General features: G+C 39.0%; 1 protein-coding gene and 3 non-coding genes across 7 annotated transcripts; all 4 read right to left on the reverse strand.

Moving 5' to 3' along the window:
- Positions 1-2,227: 2,227 nt before the first annotated feature.
- KANSL2 (KAT8 regulatory NSL complex subunit 2) lies at positions 2,228-21,683 on the reverse strand. 4 transcript variants are annotated; one of them, XM_045464694.1, is made up of 10 exons: positions 21,572-21,683; positions 20,762-21,020; positions 19,788-19,966; positions 19,130-19,244; positions 13,726-13,889; positions 13,334-13,500; positions 12,383-12,479; positions 8,679-8,830; positions 3,668-3,787; positions 2,228-2,992 (listed from the first exon to the last, which is right to left on the reverse strand). In XM_045464694.1, the coding sequence occupies exons 2-10, from the start codon at positions 21,010-21,012 to the stop codon at positions 2,861-2,863; spliced, it is 1,377 nt and encodes a 458-aa protein (XP_045320650.1). In that variant the 5' UTR covers positions 21,013-21,020; positions 21,572-21,683; the 3' UTR covers positions 2,228-2,860. The 4 variants fall into 4 exon arrangements, with proteins under 4 accessions (XP_045320650.1, XP_045320647.1, XP_045320648.1 ...); XM_045464691.1 differs by having other exon boundaries at positions 8,577-8,830; XM_045464692.1 differs by having other exon boundaries at positions 3,637-3,787; positions 8,577-8,830.
- Positions 3,195-3,329, reverse strand: LOC123592328. Its single transcript, XR_006709716.1, has one exon. It is a non-coding gene; the product is annotated as a small nucleolar RNA SNORA2/SNORA34 family (small nucleolar RNA).
- Positions 4,714-4,846, reverse strand: LOC123592327. Its single transcript, XR_006709715.1, has one exon. It is a non-coding gene; the product is annotated as a small nucleolar RNA SNORA2/SNORA34 family (small nucleolar RNA).
- LOC123592326 lies at positions 12,155-12,291 on the reverse strand. The gene has a single exon (XR_006709714.1). It is a non-coding gene; the product is annotated as a small nucleolar RNA SNORA2/SNORA34 family (small nucleolar RNA).
- Positions 21,684-22,322: the final 639 nt, after the last annotated feature.

Here is a 22,322-nt window from a genome sequence, read left to right on the forward strand (position 1 = left end):
ACTTGCCCATTACACCATCCCTGGTTGCTGGAATCTGAAGGCATTAACCTATCTTTATCCCAGCCACACACTGGTCAAAAGGCTTCCTGAGAGAAAGGAAATCCTGCCATTTGGGACAACATGGATGGACCTTGAAGGCATTATGCTAAGTAAAATAAGCCAGAGAAAGACAAATAGTGTATAATCTCACCTACACATGGAGTTTTAAAAAAAAACCAATTCACAGAAACAGGGAACAGACTGGTGGTTGCCAGAGACAGGGGTGGGGATAGGGGAAATTGGTGACCGTGGACAGAGGTACAAACTTCCCATTACACAATGAATACATTCTGGAGAAGTAATTACAGATTGAAAAAAAAAAAAAAATAAGTTAAATGGGAAGTAGGAGAGCCAAAGGGGTTTCTTAAAAGGAGGCCTCTTTCACCTGCAGCACAAAAGCACCCAGAACTGAGTAACGGGCTGAGATTTAAGAGTTAAATTCTAAAAAAAAAAAGCTCCAGTGCTCAACCACAGTACTTACGCTAAGGTCAGGAGCCTGACTGGAAAAACCTGAGATCCTATAGTATTAACACATCTGGGTAGAAGCCCCCAAGAATACTGGTTCTGCAGACTTCCCTGAACTGTATTTGCAGAGGTGGCCCATCACTCCCTAGCAATAGCTAGCACTTCCCTCATGCAGGCGGGCTCTCTTAAAGAAAGCCTTCCTCACACAAAGCTGCCTCAACCTCATCTCTCTTCTGCCAGGCCAGTAACCAGGGTTAAATCCCAGCATAATCCAGCTGGAAATGCAGTGGGTCAAATAAAGAAACTGTACCACAAACGAACTAAGAACTAGCTAGCATATACTGGTAGGAGGCAGGGGAATACCAAGGGTATGCCTAATCAAGGGCACCAGAACATAAAACTGGGTAAGTCATGGACTTGGGAGCATGTCCTCAGTACTCAGGATTTAACATCTTGGCCAGGAGCCCAGGGAATGGGGTAAACTAGCTTCCAGGGAGCCTTTCAGAAACCTGAGGAAAAAATGATGGCAAGCACTCAGCGAAATGAAAATGCCAGAATTGCCCTGGCAGAAGGCAAAGCAATCAAAAGGTGCAGGGAGGAGGATATGCCAAATTGGGTCCATTTTGAGAGGCCCAGAGGACATCCTCATTCACCAAAGCCATCAGGTAAGCAGGGCACCAATATTACTAAGTTCAGTGCGCCTTCTCTGGAGGCCAGGACCGAGCTTGGTAATACCCGTGAAGATCATGGGGCGACTAAATAAAGTTGGGCAGCACTTTCACTGACAAAAGTCAAGGGACAATTACAGGTATACCTCATTTTATTGTGCTTCACTTTATTGCACTTCGCAGATAATTGCGTTTTCTCACAAAATGAAGGTTTGTGGCAACCCTGCATTGAGCAAATGTATTGGCACGATTTTTCCAACACCATTTGCTCACTTTATGTCTCTAGGTCACATGTTTAATTCTTGCAATATTTCAGATTTTTTCATTATTATATATGATCAGTGATTAGACTTGCTGAAAGCTCAGATGATGGTTAGCATTTTTTTAGCAATGAAGTATCTTTTAACTAGGTATGCTCTTTTTTTAGACATAATGCTACTGCATACTTAATAGACTATAGTATAAACATAACCTTTATATGCATTGGGAAACCCAAAAATTCACCTGGCTCTTTATCTAGATATTTGTTTTACTACAGTGGTCTGGAACCTAACCCACAATACCTCTGAGTTAAGCCTATAACTTCTAGCATAGGTAACTCAAACCTAAATGAACTTCTATTTTAACCCTATCTTTAGATTCATCATCAAAATGATCTTGACAACTTATGTCTCTCTCAGTGATCTAGCATCAGGCCCGACTTCAATGGAAGTTTTACATACATACATATTCCAAGCTCTGGAAAATTCTATGATAACCAGACATTAACTGGGAGAAAGAAAGGCAAGTGGAAGTAGGGGACACAGAGAGCAGGATGAAAATAAGGAAGATACTTGGAACTAGTAGGCTTTAATAAGGAAGTTCTACCCCTTTCTACCTACTTCTTACAGGTTTTTAGGTTATCCTCCAAACCAAACCAATTTACCGAAAATGTATCTACTTCTTGGAAAGGAAGTTCATCTGTCCTGTTTTCCCTTTCCCATCAGAGACAACTCCCTAAGGACTCCAAAATATATATATGTTCACAAATATAAACAAAACATGCATTCAAGTGATTGTTTTACATTTTCATAACATTTTAACATTTAATAGAAACTATATACAATTTTTTATTGTATCTTACATAAGATAGCCACTACAGAAATTTACATAGGTTAGAAGCAAGATGGATGGTTAAGGAGGGCCCAGTCCTGTGGGCTATTCTCAGAGGTTATAGGTCAGAGTTCACTGGAGGGTTGAGGGGGGGTTCAGATTATCCAATCAGGTGAGAGGTGAAGAAAGGCTAAAACACAAGCCATTAGATAGAGAAAATCAAACACTGGGTTTCATCAATATCCGAAGGGTACACATCTCCTGCCGAAACACCTATGTGGATTTATTCCAAGACTTGGGAATTCCCATTACAAAGATGTCTCTCCCCTCAGGCATGGTCCCAAATACTCTCTCAATCCCAGCAGCTCTGACATGAATCACCGATCTCTCTTCCTTGCACAAAGTGAGAAGCCATCCACAACCTATAGACACTACTGGTCCCTTCCCCCCAAATTTGGTTTGACTACAGCACTCAATAACCCAGAGGAAAAACAACGTAATCGGAGTTGTCCTTCAGTGAGAGAGAGTCATAAATATTTGTTTAAAGAATGGAAAATTCAAATCCTCCAAAGTCAAATGGTTCCCAAAACAAACTATCAACTGATAGAAGAAGGTTCTGGCTTCCCATTTGCAGTAGCCACTCCACTTTGAGGCAGTGGTGCAGAGACTTTCTCAGAATTTCGAGACCCCTGTGATCTGCACCCATCTCCAGCCATCTGTATCTGGCCCTGTTAAAAGAAAATCACTTTGGTTACAAATCCATTCATTAGGGTCTGAAACATGAATCTGAATTATCAAGATCAAGACAGCAGAAATAAAACAACTCTGAGCAGATGCTCTTCCCCATACGTAACAATCTCTGACCCTTGGGAGTAAGCAGTCATTAGCTATAGCATTCCTGAGACTCTCCCAATGGGAAGGAGAACTGTGGGTTGTTTCTTCCAATGAAACAGCCATTCTTTGCTGAGACTCCAGAACAGCCAGCAAATCACAGGAAGATAGTTCTTTGGGCCTCTGTTTGAAACCAACAGCATAGTACAACTGCTAGTCTTCAGTCAGGGCCACTGGTACCCCACCCAAGAATCAAAGAAAGAAGCCATATCACATTACTTGTCCATACTCTATGAGAAAAACAATTCCAGTGCTGAACCCTCCCTTTAAAAAGAACCATTTACGTAGACTCCTTGTCTTAACCTCTTCTAGTTAACTACATAAACAGTTTCCTGCTCTCTGAGATTCTGGGACTAGTGTCCATCAGGTGTTCTCTCTAAGGGCCCATCTGGAGAATTGCCATCTGGGGCACCTTACAGTCCTCTTGTGATAACAACCCCACTCACTGGGAGTACATGCTAGCCATAGCCAGCAGGGAGACCTGTGTCTGGATGGGGTTGTTCTTCACTTGCCAGAATATCCACTGAGCCTTCAGCAATTTCTTTGACTGAATGATCTTCAAGGGTTAGTGAAGGATCAAAAAGCAAGGGTGAAGGAGGGCACTGCATACCATCACCCACAACATCCAAGTCCTAGGAAAAGAAAGAGAAAAGCCTATCAGGAACACCAAGGGAACCAATAAGCTTAAGTTGGCATATTTTTCAACAAACCTCAAAGCAATTCTCCCATAGTTCCCTCACCTCCTTGCCTACTTTTAATAAAAAAAAGATTTTCCCCAAATGTCTAACAAATGGGGTAAGATCCAAAAGCACTAAAAACTTTTCCTTGCTGCTGAGTATAAAGCACAGACCACTACAGTAGCTTAAACCCATATTTTCAAATTGAAAAATTCAGAGACAGAAAGAATAGTAACTGGAGGGAGAGAGGAAGCAGGAGTTCTAGTTCAATGGGCACAGAGTCTCTGGGCTGATGGGAAAGTTCTGGAGATGGTGATGGCTGTGCAATACTGTGAACGTACTTAACACCACTGAATTATACACTTAAAAATGGTTGAAACAGTCAATTTCATGTTACAAATATTTTACAAAGAAACTCTATTAAAAAGAAAGCATATTCCCTCTAAGACTAACTGTAATCAAGATCTACATTCACCGATGTTGAATATAATATAGACAATCAGCATAATCACAAACTAAAATATTGCTTTAAAGATTGGACAATATGAGGGGTGCCTGGCTGGCACAGTCGATATAACATGCGACTCTTGATCTCAGTGTCATGAGTAGCCCATGCTGGACACAGAGCTTACTACAAAAACAAAAAAAAAATTGGACAATAGAAGATTGCTTGATTAATGCCCTAACAGCCACAGTGAACTACAAAATTCTATTCTGATTAAGTCCCTATCCCCAAACAGCAAATCCCTGATTTTTACACACACTCCAGTTGCTAAGAGAGAGAGACAGGAAAAAAGCAAAAAAGGAAAAGGAAAAGGAAAAGGAAAAGGAAAAGGAAAAGGGGAAGGGGAAGGGAGAAAAAGTACGAACAATTCTATAAACTATGTTCTTCCAATTGAACTAGCCATTCCCATTGGGGTGCTGAATGGCTAACAGACCACAGAAACACATTACTCTTGGCTCCTGTTTGAAACCAACAGCTACAGCAAACCACTGGTCTTGATTCAGGGCCTAAGCATTGCAAAGCCATAGACAATGTGTCAAACTGACTTTCATGCCACCAAGAGTCTACTGCTAACCTCTCCTTCACAAGAGTGAATATTACCCAAGGGTTTCTACTCCCCTACACCCAATCCACTTAACCCCACAAAGCCCCAATAGAGGCTCAAAGTTTCCAGTAATCTAGCTTCACAAGAGGCTTAGTTCTATGCTTTTAAATTAAGTCTAAGAATATGAAACCCTTTCCCTTTCTTTGGTGTGCTAATCACACTTCACAATAATTAAGGTAAAGAATATAATTAAAGAATGTACTAGACTTAAAGCTGATCAATTAAAGCAGAAATTTGGAAAAGGGTACGGCCGGCTAACATCTATTTCAGATGTGTAAGAAACTTCTATACTATTCACAGAAACCAGTGTTTGCACATGGTTAAAAGCCTGTGAACTATTTTCTCCAATTCTTTTAATATGCACATTATACAAATAATTAACATGGAATTTAAAAGAACCCGTTTAGGTGGTACACCACAAAGTTTCCAAATCTCAGGACGACAATGGTAAGGAAATGTCTTCAAAACAAAATAGATACTGAAAAGGCTTTTCTCACATAGTTATGTTGTCTGTTACAAGAATTAAAATTGGGGGAAAGAACCTAAAACAAGAGAGGAAGAAGGGATCAGCAGAAATGCCTATCACAACAGCAATATTCAGAGATATAAATCCATCAGGACACAAAGAATACATATTTTGTTCTGATCTCAAAAATCACACACAAAAAGAGAGGAACCTCAAAGTAATAGAATTAAGGTATTAGGTACTTGCCAAACATCCTTGGATCAAAGCACAGAAAACAGGCAAATATAACACCCAGATGAAAGACTGAATTTTAACCTAGATTAATACCTAATACCAGGTCTTCCCATAGGTAAAGTTACCAGAAATTATTAACAAGTTATAGAAATGGTATATAAGGCAGAATATAGGTTACAAGCTAAGAATGCTTGGTGAAATTCATACAGTTAAGAAATCATTTTTTTCCCAGCAAATTTTTTATGCTAATAAATATATCCAGAATTATAGGACAAAATTTCTTTTCTAAAACTGGATTTTGTTTCAACATTTTCTGGAGAATTTTTACCTCCAAAGATTAAGAATAAAACTAACTTTTAATGACCAATATGGTTTATCAAAAGTACATTAATATGAACATAATAGATGTTCAAGTACAAAATGGAATGTTTATCATTTTTAAATCTCTAATGTCAAAGGTCCATCTTAAAAACTCACTGGATTCCCAAAAATAAGGGGTTACTTCTCATACATTCTTTTTAAGTTTATTTATTTTGAGAGCGAGCAAGCACGTGCATGAGCACACTCACAAGTCAGGGAGGGGCAGAGAGGAGGACACAGAATCCCAAGCATGGTCTGCACCATCGGAGCAGAGCCCAGTGCTGAGCTCGAACTCTCGAACTCATGAGATCGTGACGTGAGCAGAGATCAAGAGTCAGACTTTTAACCAACTGCACCACCCAGGCGCCGCTCCCATACATTCTTTTTAAAAAATCCAAACAACAAATAAGAATTAACAGATTTGATAGTATATTTTAAAATATTTTTTAAGATTCCTTAAATGTCAAGCTTCACCTATGATCACATCTTATAATCTCTAATGTTTTGTGAAAAATTCTCCAAAAAGCAATACTGAGATGACAAAAACAGGTGAAAAGGGAAAAGCAAAAAGGTCAAACAGAAATGGTTCTAAGAAATTAAAATCAGATGATATAGAATTTACTAACCTAATACATCTATATAAAATACATTTGCTACTTTCTACATATGTACATTAGTAACCTGAAAGGAATCTGGTGATGTGCTTATTAGGTTAATTTTTAGACCCTATAAAGCTGCTCATGTTACTAAAAGTTAGGAAGAAAAGGAAAAAGAAAAGAGAAGAGAAAAGAAAAGAAAAGACAAGACAAGAAAAAAGAAAAGGGCACCTCTCTGCATTTTCTTCACATTTAAAATGAAGGAAAGTGGACAAACTCTGTCCTTATCAATCTAGGACTATGTATTCATTTACCCTCTTCAACATAATCTCTTTGGAAAAATTTGGAAAGCACTTAAGTATATAATAAGGTCCCTTTCTAGTTTTCATATTCTATGAAATCTGTGTGAAAAACTTTTAATAATAATTAAGATTATAATAAAAATTGTAATTTTATTATAAATGAAGTAATGAAAATCAAAGTCTAATAAGCATGTAAACCATACATAATCAAAACGGGGGTTATGGAAAAAAATTAGATCAGTTTACTCTTTTGTTTTTTAAGTTTTTATTTATTTTGAGAGAGAGAGAGATCTCGGGGTTGTGGGTTTTGAGTCCCACATTTGGTGTAGAGATTACTTTAAAATTTTAGGGGCGCCTGGGTGGCTCAGTCGGTTAAGCGGCCGACTTCGGCTCAGGACATGATCTCGTGGTCCATGAGTCTGAGCCCCGCGTCAGGCTCTGTGCTGACAGCTCAGAGCCTGGAGCCTGTTTCAGATTCTGTGTCTCCCTCTCTCTGACCCTCCCCCATTCATGCTCTGTCTCTCTCTGTCTCAAAAATAAATAAACATTAAAAAAATAAAATAAATAAATAAATTAAAAAAATAAAATTTAAAAAAACGAGCACACCTGGCTGGCTTAGTTGGGAGAAGCACACAACTTTTTTGTTTAAGTTTTTTTATTTTGGGGAGGGGCAGAAAGAGAGGGAGACAGAGAATCCTGCCCAAGCAGTCTATGCACTGTCAGAGATCATGACCTAAGCCAAAGTCAGACGCTTAACCGACTCAGCCACCCAGGTGCCCCAGGATCTTTTTCAGATATTACCCTGTCCTGGTATATCCCCTTTTTTAGCAAGCAATACCCTTGAGGCCACTCAAACTTTGCTTCTACCCTTTGCAAAAATCTTAAAACCTATATTCAATCTTCCATTTAGATTTGTCACATTAAACATGACATGGTTATATATAATACACCTTTTATTATGAAATTCAGAAGAATTATCTTCAGAATAAATAATGAAGACCTTTATCCAAAGGGCTAAATATTAAGCAAAGTGCTAAGCTAGAGATGGTGTGTCAACTGATGCCTGAAGTCAGACAGTAGGGTAGTGCTAATTAGGGAAACGAAATCACTATGGGCTGGGACCAATTGAGGAACAAGCTTCAAAAAGTAGTGTACATACTTAGAAGGCTATAAAAATAAAGAGATCACTGCTGTTCTAGTCCATTCACAATAGAATCTATGATAACATATCAAAAATAAAGCCAGTAGCCAGAGCTAAGTTTACAGTCATTTTCTGGGGGGCACGTTAACCTGAAAATGAAACCTTTACTACGACAGGACGAAAACACAAGCTTACAACTGTCAAGAGTAGATCTCAGAGTCCATTTGTATTACTAAGATTCTAGTGAATCACTCACCTTGTGGGTACCAAATTTCCTGGCTACACCAAATCCAACCATAATCTTAACTTTCCAATTTCCCATAGGTTACAGTTTATTTTCCTTATCATTCTTGCAGAAAAACTCTTGCCAATTTAACTGTCTCTAAATCAATATGCTAACATACAAATACAACCATACATATATCATTTCAAAAACTGTATCAACTCTCCTGGCCACAAAAGACTAACCTAGTCTCACCATTAATAAATAAGGCCTTGCCTCAAGGGCCAACCAGAGCAGAGCTTCTCTAACTTACATCACTGAACTCCAGAGGTAAACTCTCAGTGGGCTGAAGCTCGGCAGCACTCAAGTACAGATCCATGGGGCCGGCTTCCAGATCGTGTGGCACAGACAGTACCTGCTCGGGCTTATACATCTGAGGAGGCAACTGGAAATGCAGTGGGCAGCAGGGATCCTCAGAGAGGCTTACAGGAACTGGTTTGTTGCAGGGTACCTCTTCAGACCCCTGGCAGCATTTGAAGAGAACCTGATTCGTGTCCTGACAAATATCTGTAGAAAAACGGTCAAGGGAAATAAAATGGATCTATCGGAGGCACAAAATAGGAAAGAGTTGTCTGCCATGTAAAATTCAAGGTGTGGACTACGGAGACAACTGGTTACATTTGAAACAGAACCAAACCCAGTTAGCAATTTTTAAAGTTCTTCTCAAAATAAGTGTCATTCACTAGCATCTAATTCTAGCTCAAACAGTAATTTAAATCTAGTCCCCAATCTACACTTCAGGATCCCAGTCATTTAAACCAGAGACATTAATCTTGTTCTCACTGAGGAGAGTCAAACGCAAAACATTTGAAAACAGTGCTAAGCAAATAGCAGTAACAATTCTAGGTCTCTACACCTATTCAGAAAAAACATGTTATGGCAAAAGCAGGTGGATAGCTTGCAGAGGCGGTACCACCTCCTTCCAAGAATCAAGACACAAATGTTTCTGCTCTGTTAAGCAGACTGGCAAAAGATTACAAAAACTTTTTGAATTTTATTTCCAAACTGTTTACATGTTTTATACTTAAAGCAGCAGAGAACTGGGGGAAATAGAACCTCTAATAACTAGGGATCTTATCTTGACAAAAAAATAAAAATAAACTTATTTTATTTCCATGCCCCCTTCCCTTTTGAGGGGGTGGGCGTACTAATGCAGAGGAGTTGTATGCTCCCCCAGAGAGAAAGGAAATAGAATTTCCCATGGAAAGGAACTACTCCAGGAACATTTCAGGAGTACTAACAATTACTTCTATTAAGAGTAAAACAGAAAAGGGCCAGTTTCCAAGTTGGCAAAGAAGCTCTGTAAAATGAATCAAAATTAAAATCATGCTTAGGTAAAATAACAAAATTTAGTTCCAGTTACCCTATGAAATAGTTTACTCAAATGATACCACTTCTTGAAATCTTAACTACATGTTTTTCCCCTAGATTAACAGACAACTGTTATTTCAAATGTGGGTTTATTTTTAAACCAGAAAGCTCCATTTCCTATAAACTACGTGTACCCAGGATTATAGAATTATGAGTAAACTTTTCTCCCACATTTTGTGATAATTCCTAAAAATTAAAAAAAATCTAACATACAATTTATTTTTAAACCAAGTAAAACTTCTTGAATAAGCCATTTCTCACAATCACTTCTTGGAAATCTAAGGCAGGGTTTCACACCCTGGCACTATTGACGTTACTGGCTGCCCAGTGCACTGCCAGGTGCTTAGCAACACTCTGGCCTCTACCCACTAGATGTCAGTAGCATCTCACTGTCACTCCTTAATTAGAACAAGCAAAATTGTCTCCACACATTGCCAAATGAGGATAAAATGGCACCCAGTTGAGAACCACTCCTCTAAAAGAACAGTAAATAGTACAAAGTAAACAGTATTTATTGAATGAAAACGAACAACCAGATGAACAAGCACATGAATCTAATAGGAACAATCAGACTTGCATTGCTTAAGAACATCTAAACAGTCTCCAATGTGCTTAAAAAGCCCAATCTTATTAAATTATTAATACTTAAGATCAACCCATTAAATTAAATGTTTTAATCAGAACTGTTTTCATGGAATTCAAAGAACTTTTGTTAAGTCTCTTATTTAATACAATATATATATCTTGGAAAAGCCCTCCCCCCCATCCTCCTCCACCCCCTTTCCTTTCAGATGGGGACAAGAGAGACAAAGAGAAGGGAATGGTTGACCTACAACTAGAGTCTGGGTCCTTCACTTTCAGTCCAGTGCTGTCTCCATTAGACCAGAGTAAAGAGTTAACAGGTCACCAATGGCAGTCGCATCTTTCTCTGGGAGAAGGACTTAAGGAAGGGTAAGTGACTTAAGCAACTATGGAGCGGAAAGGAAAAAAGCATAAAACAAAAAAAATCATACTTCCCTTCTCTTTTCAAATACATTTCATTTTCAACTCTGCTTTTTAAAATATTAATATTCTAATAAGCTATTTGAGAATAATACTGTAAGTCTAAAATACTCTTAATATCTGTAAATTGAGTTTTTTTGACTTATAAATTCAAGCTCACTGAAGAAAACCTGCAAGTACAAGGCAGAGGAATAAAGGGCATTCACAACCCCACCATCCAAAAATAGTCAATTTTTACTTCCCCTCCCAGGATTTGATTATATGGAATTCCATACCCTATTTTTGTCACTATCAAACATCTTCCTATGTCATTCATTAATTTTATTAAATAAAATGTTTAACCCCTGACCTATTCCATATTATATAATAATTTTCTTCTTTGTTCCCCATCTCTGAGAATTTCAAAGCTGTGTCTAGTTGAAAGTTTTATGTAAAAATATTGGTCTTTGCATTTGATTATCTCCTTAAAATAAATTCCCACAGGTGACATTATCATATCAAAGAATATGAATACTGTCAAGCTGCTTTCTAAAGTTTGTGCCACTTGATCTTCCCATTGACAGTATTTAGAAGGATCCATTTCACCATGACCTCAACCTGAAATTCACTCAGAAAACATCATATATATATACAAACATCAAATTCATAGATTAAAATTTTCATTTCCTATTTCACTTATGTACAGTGAAAACACTTTCCACTATTAGCCATTTCTACTTTTAAATTTGTCCACCTTTGCCCAATTATGTTTTGAGCATTTATCTATAGTTTTTAATTACCTTGCACAAGTATTTTGTGTATTAAGGACAGTAATCCTTCATCAGACATTTATTGCAATAATTAATAAACTAGTAAAACATTCAATAAATAGAATAGAAAAAAGTCTTCTTTTCAAAGACCAAGGTTCTCCTTTTTCTATTAAAAAGGTATTTTATTTTCCATATACTTTATATCTCTTCCAGGCAAATGAAATCCATCAAGATTTATGCCTTTAGATAATAGTATTTAACAAGTACTTTACTGTGAAAGCAACTTACTCGATATCCATAATAAAGATGCACTTTCACAATCGAATAAACAAGTCAAAAAGTCTTATAACCTGATAGTAAATGTGACCTCGTAGCCAAATCAAGAGATGCTATGATGGTTCAAAGGCAAACTAATTGGGAGGGCAGGGGTGGGAGCATTCCATTTTTGGAAACAGATAAGCTTCCAATTTGAATAAAGTCTAAAATACACAAATTGGCCATACAAAAGATTAATTCTCAAAGGAAGGTCACAGTTCAGAACCTATTGTTTTTTTGGTGGAAAACCCACAGTAAATTTTTTTTTTTGATAACTGAACTTAACAGTATTATAATTCCAATGAACAAGTTCTATCAGGGATCTCTATAGTTTGGAATCCCAGTATTAATCGACAACAAATAAATATTAGCCCACACCTATCTCTAATGACTCAGATGTTTCTTTCTAATGAACTGACCATTACATTTCCAAAGTTCTCAAATGGCCAACAGACCATAGAAAGACATTTCTTTAGGCTCCTGCTTGAAACCAACAGCTTCGACAAACTGCTGGCCTTGATTCAGGGCCAAAGGAAAACAAAGACCTTCAATTAAGCAAACTATGAGATATTCCCACCAGCCTTTAGTCTAGCTAGCAAACTGAAAGGAATAAAAAAGATACGGGTAAGGCAGTGTCTGGTCATTGGAAGAGACTGATTGGAACATCGAACATCATCCACAAAGGCCAAGCACCTCTGACTGGAACGAGTCGTATGAGCCTGAAATGGAGAAAATAAATAAACGTTCAAAAGAAAATACAACCAGTTATCTATGACAATACTAACTTATAACATATAAGGTACACCCTTAAAGGCTAAAAAAAAAAAAAAAAAAAAACCCTCAATATTTGACAAATTTACTCACAAGACTATATGAAAGGAAAAAAAAGTTAAAACCTCATGTTCAAATAATGAGTCAACCCTAATCCAAAATATTTCTCCAGATTATAAGAATGTGATCAGCCTAATGGTTTTCAAACTATTTTGTCTTTTAGAAACCCTTCCCCCCTTTTTACGGCTTGAACTCATAACCTCAAGATCAAGAGTGGCATGCTCCAAAGACTGAGCCAGCCAGGCACCCTAGCAAACCACTTTTTAAAACTGTAATTTTATAGGTGCCTGGGTGGCTCAGTCAATTAAGTGTCTGATTTCGGCTCAGGTCATGCTCTTGCAGTCCATGAGTCTGAGCCCCACATTGAGCTGTGCTGACATCTCAGATCCTGGAGCCTGCTTCAGATTCTGTGTCTCCCTCTCTCTGCCCTTCCCCTGCATACTCTGTCTCTCTCTCTCTCTCTCTCTCTAATAAATAAATATTAAAAAAAAATTTTTTTAATTGTAGTTTTATGTGGAGCGTCAACAAATAAAACAGATAAAAATGGAATTATCATCGAGGCAGAGACCAAGGGCTTAAAAAACAAATTAAGAATGATCACTTAACTGTGCTCTTTTCAATTTACCCCACATCCAATTAAATTAAGTCAGATTTCAGAGCCAAGACTATACAATATTTTGACTATTTGTGACTTTGTAAACAAAGCAAATATATGCCCCTTAGAGGTATAAACACAAATTACCTGTTGGGCAGCACCATCTGTGGCCAGCATTCTGCGTTCCTTCAGCTGCCTATGTAATAAGGCTTCCACTCCATAGCGCTGACGATAACGCCGAAGACATTTTAGACGCTTTAAGTTCTCTCGTTCTTTGGCCAAAAGTCCCTCTGGGCCAGTCAGGAGACTACTACCTGGTGAGTCACAACAGTCAAGACGCTATGTGCCAAGTAACCAGTGAAGGATGGCTTCCCCAAATTAAGAAGAAATAAACTGCGAAATCTTTAGCCGTAAGACAGCCATCTTCAAAAGCAAATTTTTCACTCCAGGTACCAAGACAGAAATAGATCTAAGTACTACCAAATGCACATGTTGAACCCACAATACAACAGCTTATTGGAACTTAGCATAAAACTTGCCTAGAGCTTCATGTTCCACTTTGCGATTATGTAAATAACGTCGCTTCTTCTCTTTGAGCAGATGCTGAAGTCGTTTAAACTGGTCGATGTACAAAGACTGCAACCGAATTAGTTTCTCACGCATAATCAGGGCAACTTCTTCTGCTGTATAAACACCGGCGTGTCTACAATGAAACAGAATTCAGCAAAGCATAAGAAAACACAATAAACCCCAAGCTTAAAAGGAGACAAGGGTAGAGGTGAGACTTAACCTTGTTACTTAACAAGAAGTCACCCAACTACCCATCAACAGATGAAGATAATGATGTGGCATATATATAAATGGAATATTTACTCAGCCACCAAAAAGAATGAAATCATGCCATTTGCAACGTGGATGGAGCTAGAGTGTATTATGATGCTACACAAAATAAGTCAGTCAAAGAAAGACAAATACCATATGATTTCACTTATGTGGGATTTAAGAAACAAAACAGATGAACATATGGGAAGGGGGGATGGCGGGATGGCTGGACGGCTGGATGGATGGATAGATAGATAGATAGCTGGCTGGATAGATAGATAGACAGACAGACAGACAAAAAAGAGGGAAAGAAACCATAAAAGACTCTTTAACTACAGAGAACCGAGGTTGCTGGAGGGGAGGTGGGTGAGGGATGGGCTGGAAGGGTGATATGTATTAAGGCGTGCACTTGTGATAAGCACTGGGTGTTATGGAGTCTTTTTTTTTAAAGTTTACTTATTTATTTTTGAGAGAGAAAAAGAAAGAGAAAGCACATGCGCACAGAAGGGGGAGAGCCAGAGAGAAAAAAATCCCAAGCAGGCTCCACACCATCAGCACAGAGCCCGATGCAGGGACTGAACTCACAAACTGTAAAATCATGACCTGAGCAGAAGTTAGTCATTTAACCAACTGAGCCATCTAGGCGCCCCAAGCATTGTGTGTTGTATGTAAATGATGAATCACTGAATTCTATACCTGAAGCCAATATTACACTGTTTGTTAACTAACTAGAATTTAAATAAAAATTAAAAAATAAAAAAGAACTCACCACTGAGACAATCACCTTATTAAATATGAACATTGTCATGCAACATGCAAGTTGTTATTAAAAAACAAAACAACAGGGGCGCCTGGGTGGCTCAGTTGGTTAGGCGTCTGACTTCAGCTCAGGTCACGATCTTGCGGTCCGTGAGTTCGAGCCCCGCGTCGGGCTCTGGGCTGATGGCTCAGAGCCTGGAGCCTGTTTCCGATTCTGTGTCTCCCTCTCTCTCTGCCCCTCCCCCGTTCATGCTCTGTCTCTCTCTGTCCCAAAAATAAATAAACGTTAAAAAAAATAAAAAAACAAAAACAAAACAACAAAGAAAATCTCCAAGTATGGATGCTAATGTATAATCTCACAATATGAGGAAGGGGAGATGTTTCATTATTTTCCCCAGTTATGTTACATTATGTTTAAGAAAAAGTGAAGATATAGAACACTCAAAAATTTTTATTAATCTACATTCTTACCCCATTTCATAATTTAGTCATTTACCAGTCAGGACAGCTTAAAAGTATTCAATTTAGTAGCATTTATATCTTAATATATTTTAAATGAAGTACAAAAGGTAACAAATAATTTCAATTTCTAATTTAAAATACATTCTTTTTTTTTTTTTTAATTTTAAGTAGGCTCCGCACCCAGCCCAGAGCCCAACTTGAGGCCCAAACTCATGACCTGAGATCAAGACCTAAGCTGAGATCAAGAGTTGTACATTCAACCGACTGAGCCACATGGATGCCCCGTAATTTAAAACACATTCCTATATTGGGGTTTACGTGGGCCCTTAAAACACTGGTCCACAAAGGCTATTCACTGTCCTCCAGCTCATTTCCTTGACAAATTTCTCAAAATACAGTACCCTAGGTTAACCTTTAATTGCCAAAGATCTAGATCCACACCAATTTTACTAAGCTTTGCCACCAATTATAAACAGAACTTTTTAAAGTTATTGTGCTGATTATGAGGTCACAAAGCCAATGAGTTAAACGGTGGTTTAAATGGAGACTTTCCAGACTCTGATTTAAGTAACTCAAAATGAAAAGACTAGTTGCAAATTTAAAAGACTTTTGGTTCCATTTGCCTTGTGTGATCATTAAACAGGAAGAGCAAACTAGGTATGTACCTTGACTTGCTATTTTCATTCTGAGTAAAAAATTATTTCCTTCACTTAAAACACAATGCATGCAAATTACATACTCTAATTTTAGGGACACCTGTGTGGCTCAGTCAGTTAAGTGCCCTACTCTTGATTTTGGCTCTGGTCACATGCTCACCGTTGAGCCCCATGTCAGGCTCTATGCTGACAGAGCAGAGCCTGTTGGAAATTCTCTCTCCCTCTCTCTCAGCCCCTCCCCTGCTCACAATCTCTCAAAATAAACAAACAAATAAATATGGCTGTTCCAGACATTCATGGCTAGTTATTAAAATCATGTTATTAAAACCAGGACACACGGGTGGCTCAGTCAGCTAAGCATCTGACTCTTGATTTTGGCTCAGGTCATGATCTCACAGCTGTTGAGATCAAGCCCTACATCAGAATCTATGCCAACAGGGGGGCCTGGGCGGCTCAGTCAGTTCAGCGTCTGACTTCGGCTCAGGTCATGATCTCACCATTCATAAGTTTGAGCCCCGTATCAGGCTCTCTGCTGACAGCTCAGAGCCTGGAGCCTGCTGCGGATTCTGTGTCTCCCTCTCTCTTTGCCCCTCCCCCACTCGTACTCTGTGTCTGTCTCAAAAATAAATAAAACATTTAAAAAAGTTAAAAAAAAAAAAAAACTATGCTGACAGCCAGAGCCTGCTTGGAATATTCTCTCTCAAAATAAACAAACATTAAAAAAAATTTTTTTTTTAACAAAAGCATGCACCAACTTCCCTTACTTGTACTCATAAATTTAAGTCAGAGATTTATTATCTGAATGCATCTTCAACAAAGAGGGAATCATCTTACATTCCTTGTATGTTAGTGTCTCTTATCTAAGGGCATTCCTCCAAATTTATTTTAATAACAATGAAGACTCAGTAACTTGAAATGACCTTTACCAAAACTAACTCTGAATGCCTGTAGAAGTCATATGATAAAAATTACTTTCTAAAAAGGGAACGATTGAACAATTACTCTTTTTTTTTTTTTTTTTAAACTTTTCTTGGCTGGCTGTTTCTGTTGTTGTTGTTTATTTTATTTTAGAGACAGAGAGGGGGAGAGGGGCAGAGAGAAAGAATCTTAAGCAGGCTCCACACCCAATCTTACCATTGTGAGATCAGGACCTCAGCTGAAATCAAGAATCAGATGTTTAACCGACTGAGCCACCCCAGCGCCCCTAACAGTTACTCATAGGCTAAAACTTCACCAGTGCTGGATGTTGTTATAAATGGACTTTTCAGATTCCTTTTTTTTTAATTTTTTTTTTTTAGCATTTATTTATTTTTTGAGAGGCAGAGAGAGACAGTACGAGCAGGGAAAGGACAGAAAGAGGGAGACACAGAATCCAAAGTAGGTTCCAGGCTCTGAGCTGTCAGCACAGGGCCTGATGCAGGACTCGAACTCACCAACAGTGAGATCATGACCTGAGCAACCCAGGTGCCCCTCAGATTACTTTTTACAAAGCAATTAAGTAAATGGTTACTTTGAGGGAAATCACATACACATACCTATAAGGGGGAAAAGAAACTATGCCAATATTAATCCTAGTTAGGATAAAATCTCTAATGACATCATCATAAACAATACAAAAAGCACCCTCCTGGAACAAGCAAATGAAGACGATATATGCTGTAAACTGCTAACGATTCAAAAAGTGGTCCTAGTGACAATAAAACACTGGCACCAGAGATGAAATTAAAAGAATTTCATTAAATACTCTTTTATTAAATTTAACAAGACAGTAATATGCAACCACATTAACAAATTTAATACTCTAAGACATTTAACAACTGTATTTACATCCCTAAAAATGCAAATATTTTAGGAGGTCAACATTTTTTGGATAATCTCATGGGGGAATTAAGGAAAGCCTTATATTTAGTTGCCTAATAGGTGACCATACTTGGGGCTTTACTTTCCCCCTTGGAATGTTCCTTTTAGGAGAAATTGACACCAAATACCTAGTCCTTTTAACATTTATACTTCTCATTAAATTAACTGGTATTTTTAAGCTACACTAGCATAAATGTGTCCCCAAGAGACTGATCCACTCTAGATTACTACTGACAAAATCAAGTTTCTGGACCTTCAAAGCTATTTACCATGCCAAAGGACAGTCACTTTGTGACCCTACAGAGCATATACCTCTTCAAAGCAGCAAGTCTGGCATTTCCAGAAGCACAATGAGGGGGGGGGAAGAATGTTTGATATTAAGTTACCAAGTAAATAAACCAAATAAATCGAAGTTACTATGAGAGAATTCTGCTAGATAATGACTAGATAACGAACATTCCTTTGCAAACTACTTAGATAGAACTTTCCAATAAGTACTTCCTGAAAAGCTGACTACACTGACATTACTCAAGAAAAATAGACACAATTATTATACTCAGAAAATGTAAACCTAAATGACTTTTTATGAACAGTCTAGAAATTCATTACCCCTCCCACTATTTATAATACTTCTATGCAAACTGTCAGTGGGAAGTATTAGACAGTAATCGAAAAGAATGAAGAAGAAAACAAAAAAAGAAAAAACTCAAGTAAACACAAACCATGAGACTTTTGAGTGGCAATGTTTTTGTTTCTGTAACTCCAAGGTGACCCATGGGTTAAATGAAGAGTAGAACCTTAGTTAAGATATAATTACATACACATATTACTCACTTCTGGTTTCTACCTCAGGTTCTCTTAGCCATGAAACCAAAGGGCATTCTTGAACATCTTTTTATTTTTCCACCAGGGGGAAAAAAAAAAACAAAACGCTCATAAAATGTAACTCTGAAAAAAATGTATTCAAATACAATCACATTATTGTTCCTGAGATTTAAGCCAGGAATCCACTTACATCAGTTTCCTCTTCTCTAACTGATCTAAGCCATTTCTCAACCAACCTCCCACTCCTATGTCCAAGAAATTTCCTATTTTCTCCCCTATACTTTCTCATGTGTAGAATTTGATACCTAAAAACTTCCCCAAATTCCAAGACTTCCAAACAAGAATCAAATTTTGCCTTGCAGCAAGATGGTGATGAACCAGGACACTTTAACATACGGAAGCTATTAAGCTATTACTGCTCACAAATAACTAAGTTATCTTCAACACCGCTAGGTTATTAACCTATTAATAGTTTACTATAGTTAATTAACAGCATTACTGTAGTCCACACACTGACTGCAAAAAATATTTAAAAGCCTTATGTGGAGTTACAACTTACTTTAGGGGATCTTCTTGATCACTGTCTATGCTATCAGCTTCACTGTCAGGGTCACCTCTCCATGTCTGATCCACAGTAATGGGTTCCTGCTCCCCATCACTCCAGCTGTCTTCATCTGAGGCAAGGAAGGGAGAGCAGCCATTAAGACTTCCCACCTCTGTAACTCCACCACACAAAACTAGATTACTTAACACATCAACCCAAACCTTAAAATTTAAAACAAAACAAACAACTCCCCCCCACCTCCCAAAAAAAAAATTTTTAGCAGAAAGGCACTGGCAAATAAAGTCAGCTTAAAAAATACAACCCAGGTGAGAGTACTTATAACATAAAGGAGGTAACCATGCCCTCAAAAGGACAGAAGGGTCAACTCAAAATTACTCTTGCTTCCTGAAAATACCTTGCCTAACAAAGACAAGCATAAAAACAGCTATGAAGGAAACAGTCATAAAGTCAAGAAAGTAAACCCAAGCACAGGCTACTTCAAACTGAAAAGAACTGGTGAACATAGCAATGCTGGAATTCTCATCAAATTGTCAATGAATTAATTACCGTATTATCACGTGTCATACATGTTCAAGATACTGTGCTAAATAAACCAAAATAAGTTCTTTAACTTACTTTTTCCTTTTTCATTCTAAGGAGAGAAGATCCTTACCCAGAATTCGGCTGGCTTCGCTGCGGCTACTTTCTGGAGTCTGAGACCCCAGCTCTGTCTTAGCATAGGAGCTCAGCTGGCACAAGAGTGTTTCACCCATAGGCCCTGGATTAGTCTTCTTCATTTGAGCATGAAGTGCCAGGGCATTCCTACGGGCATGTTCAGCACAGAAAGACACCCTAAGAAGACAAAATATTAACATTTTATACTCAGGTCCCTTCTTGAAAGAGTTCTACCATTTTCACTGTCACTAATCTTTAGATCATTTTTAGGAAATTAAAATTACTATTACCTTCATTTATAAATTAAAAAGGCCAGCGAAGCAGAGTAATTTAACTAGCCCAAGGTCAACTCATTTGGTATTACTAAGGGGAAATGCAGGTATCATAATCTGGTGCTTCATTCATCAAACAAAACATTCCAACTATAAAAACGCTGACATCATCTTAGAACAAATCAAAGAGATCCTCTTTCATCTTTCAAAATTGGTTCTGGAAGGCAACTCTACACTTTAATTCAGTATCAATCCACTGAAGGTAAGAACATGTGGGACACAATTTTAAAACCAAAATATACATGCAGAATTAACTAGCCAAGTTATGTGAATACTTTTGCTTCTATGCTGAAAGCTATAAAGCTTTTCTGGGCAACCAGAATACACATACAGGCAGTTTTGCATATTACTTAACAAGGATCAGGGATGACCCACAGGGCCATGGACTCCAGAGTTTAGAATAATCTAGAATATCCCTTTATTTTATAGACAAGAGAAAAGGTCTAAACAGATTGAGTGGACCAAACGGAAGTGGTCTCTCCAGTTTTCAACGTTTTTATTTTTTCTCCCCAAGGATATATCCATAACCCCAATTTTACAAAAATCCCAGATATTCCCAAGCCCACAATATACCACATCTCCCCTCTCACTTTAAAACTAAAAGTACAAACGACATAGATTATTATCTACACATATATACCCATCTTTCTTCTCAGGCTTTGGAGCAGCACTGGGACATCTTTTTCCATTCTTCGTCGATATATAACTACACTGCTTGAAGGGTGCATTCTTGTCTTCAAGGATATGCTTAATACAAAACTCCTGCCCCTCCAGACGAGGTTGCGAACATGGGCGATGAGTGAATGAACAAGACAGAGGCTCCTGAGACCTGGGCACTGGGGTTATCCTCCCCCGATTGGTCGGCAAGACGTGAATCCGAATCCTGTTCATACCAAAACCTGCAGGGTCACACACACAAAAAGCCCTTACCCTTCCCGAAAATTCCTGCTCTACGACATCCGGGCAGACTGCAGACAGTTTCCAAAGGACAAGCAGAAGTCACGCTCTGTAACTCCCCTCCGCACAGGTCTCCCCAGGCCATTAGACAATTTGTCTCACTTCAACCTCTGCGCCATGCCCGCCCCCACCCTGAACACAAGCACGTCGTATCTCAGACTCGCATCGCCGGCGCACGAGGAAGGAGCGCCCGCCCCACGCGGTGGCGGCAACGCCGCAGCGCCGCGTCCGGCCTCCGCCTCCGCCTCCTTGCACGCCGCCTTTGTCCCAGCCCGCCTCAGAGCTCACGGCTGGGCCCTGCCCGTCCTCGGCCGCCTGTGCAAGCGCCATTTTGTCCTCCGGCTCTGGGCACCGGAGAATCTGGCTTCCGGGAGCCCAGAGCAGGAGAGCGACCTCCAGGCTGTTTGAGACAAAGTAACAACTCGGAGAGGGCAGGAGGAGCGAAGCAGCAGCCTAACTGCAGAAGAGAGATCAAGCACCGCGGCCATGTTACCTGTGCCGCCACGCCGCGCCGCTAGGCCTCTGCCCGCGCCAGCCGCTTCTAACTCGGCCCCCGCTCCTTTTCAGGCTCCCAATTCCTGATTGGCTACTGTGCCCACGGCGGTGTGTCACCATTGGCCGAGGCCAGCTACCTATCATGTCTGGGGGGGCGGGGCGCTGAGAAAAAGCGCTGCTGGGGTGGCTAAGAAGACCTGTCCGTCAGTCAACAGCTCCGCCCCGGGGAGGGTGAGGTGGAGGGTGAGCTAGCTGCTGGAGTCTTTGGCGCGGTGGTGGTGTTTTTTTCTACGTCACAGCTTGGCTTGCTTTCGGTATACTTGTGGGACTACTTTTGGCCGCTGTGTGGTTCTAGGGTGCTGTTACCTCACCGTCCCTACACAGCGGGTAAAAAAATCAGTCATATAGAGGCCAAAATATCACGGTACAGTTGACTCTTTATACAGGAAAAAGCTGTAGTTTTCTTTTGTGAGCAGTTGGTTTGAGTACGGAGTCTGGGAAATTAAACACTTGATTTTTCAGAGCAACCCTAAGAGGCAGAGGCTATTATTTCCATTTTACAGATAAGATAACCAAGGAATAGAATGGGCCTAAGTCTAGTAAATGGCAGAAGGAGAATTTGAACCCAACCCTCATTCTTTATCCCTTTATAGTACAGAGCATTGGACTGAGAATAAGGAAATATGAGTTCTGGTTTAGGCCTTGGTTATTGAAAATTCTCTACAATTTCATGCTAAATAATGGAGGTA

The sequence above is a fragment of the Leopardus geoffroyi genome, chromosome B4, assembly GCF_018350155.1.
Source record: "Leopardus geoffroyi isolate Oge1 chromosome B4, O.geoffroyi_Oge1_pat1.0, whole genome shotgun sequence".
Taxonomy (NCBI): Eukaryota; Metazoa; Chordata; class Mammalia; order Carnivora; family Felidae; genus Leopardus; species Leopardus geoffroyi.

Excerpts from the sequence above, each read along its gene's own strand:
- KANSL2 (XM_045464691.1), bottom strand. The coding sequence starts at position 21,012 with ATGAACAGGATTCGGATTCACGTCTTGCCGACCAATCGGGGGAGGATA. Across the intron at positions 19,967-20,761 it reads AAGCCTGAGAAGAAAGATGG|GGTGTCTTTCTGTGCTGAAC; the intron begins GTATATATGTGT and ends TTGTCTTCTTAG. Across the intron at positions 12,480-13,333 it reads CAGATGGTGCTGCCCAACAG|GCTCATACGACTCGTTCCAG; the intron begins GTAATTTGTGTT and ends TCTCCATTTCAG.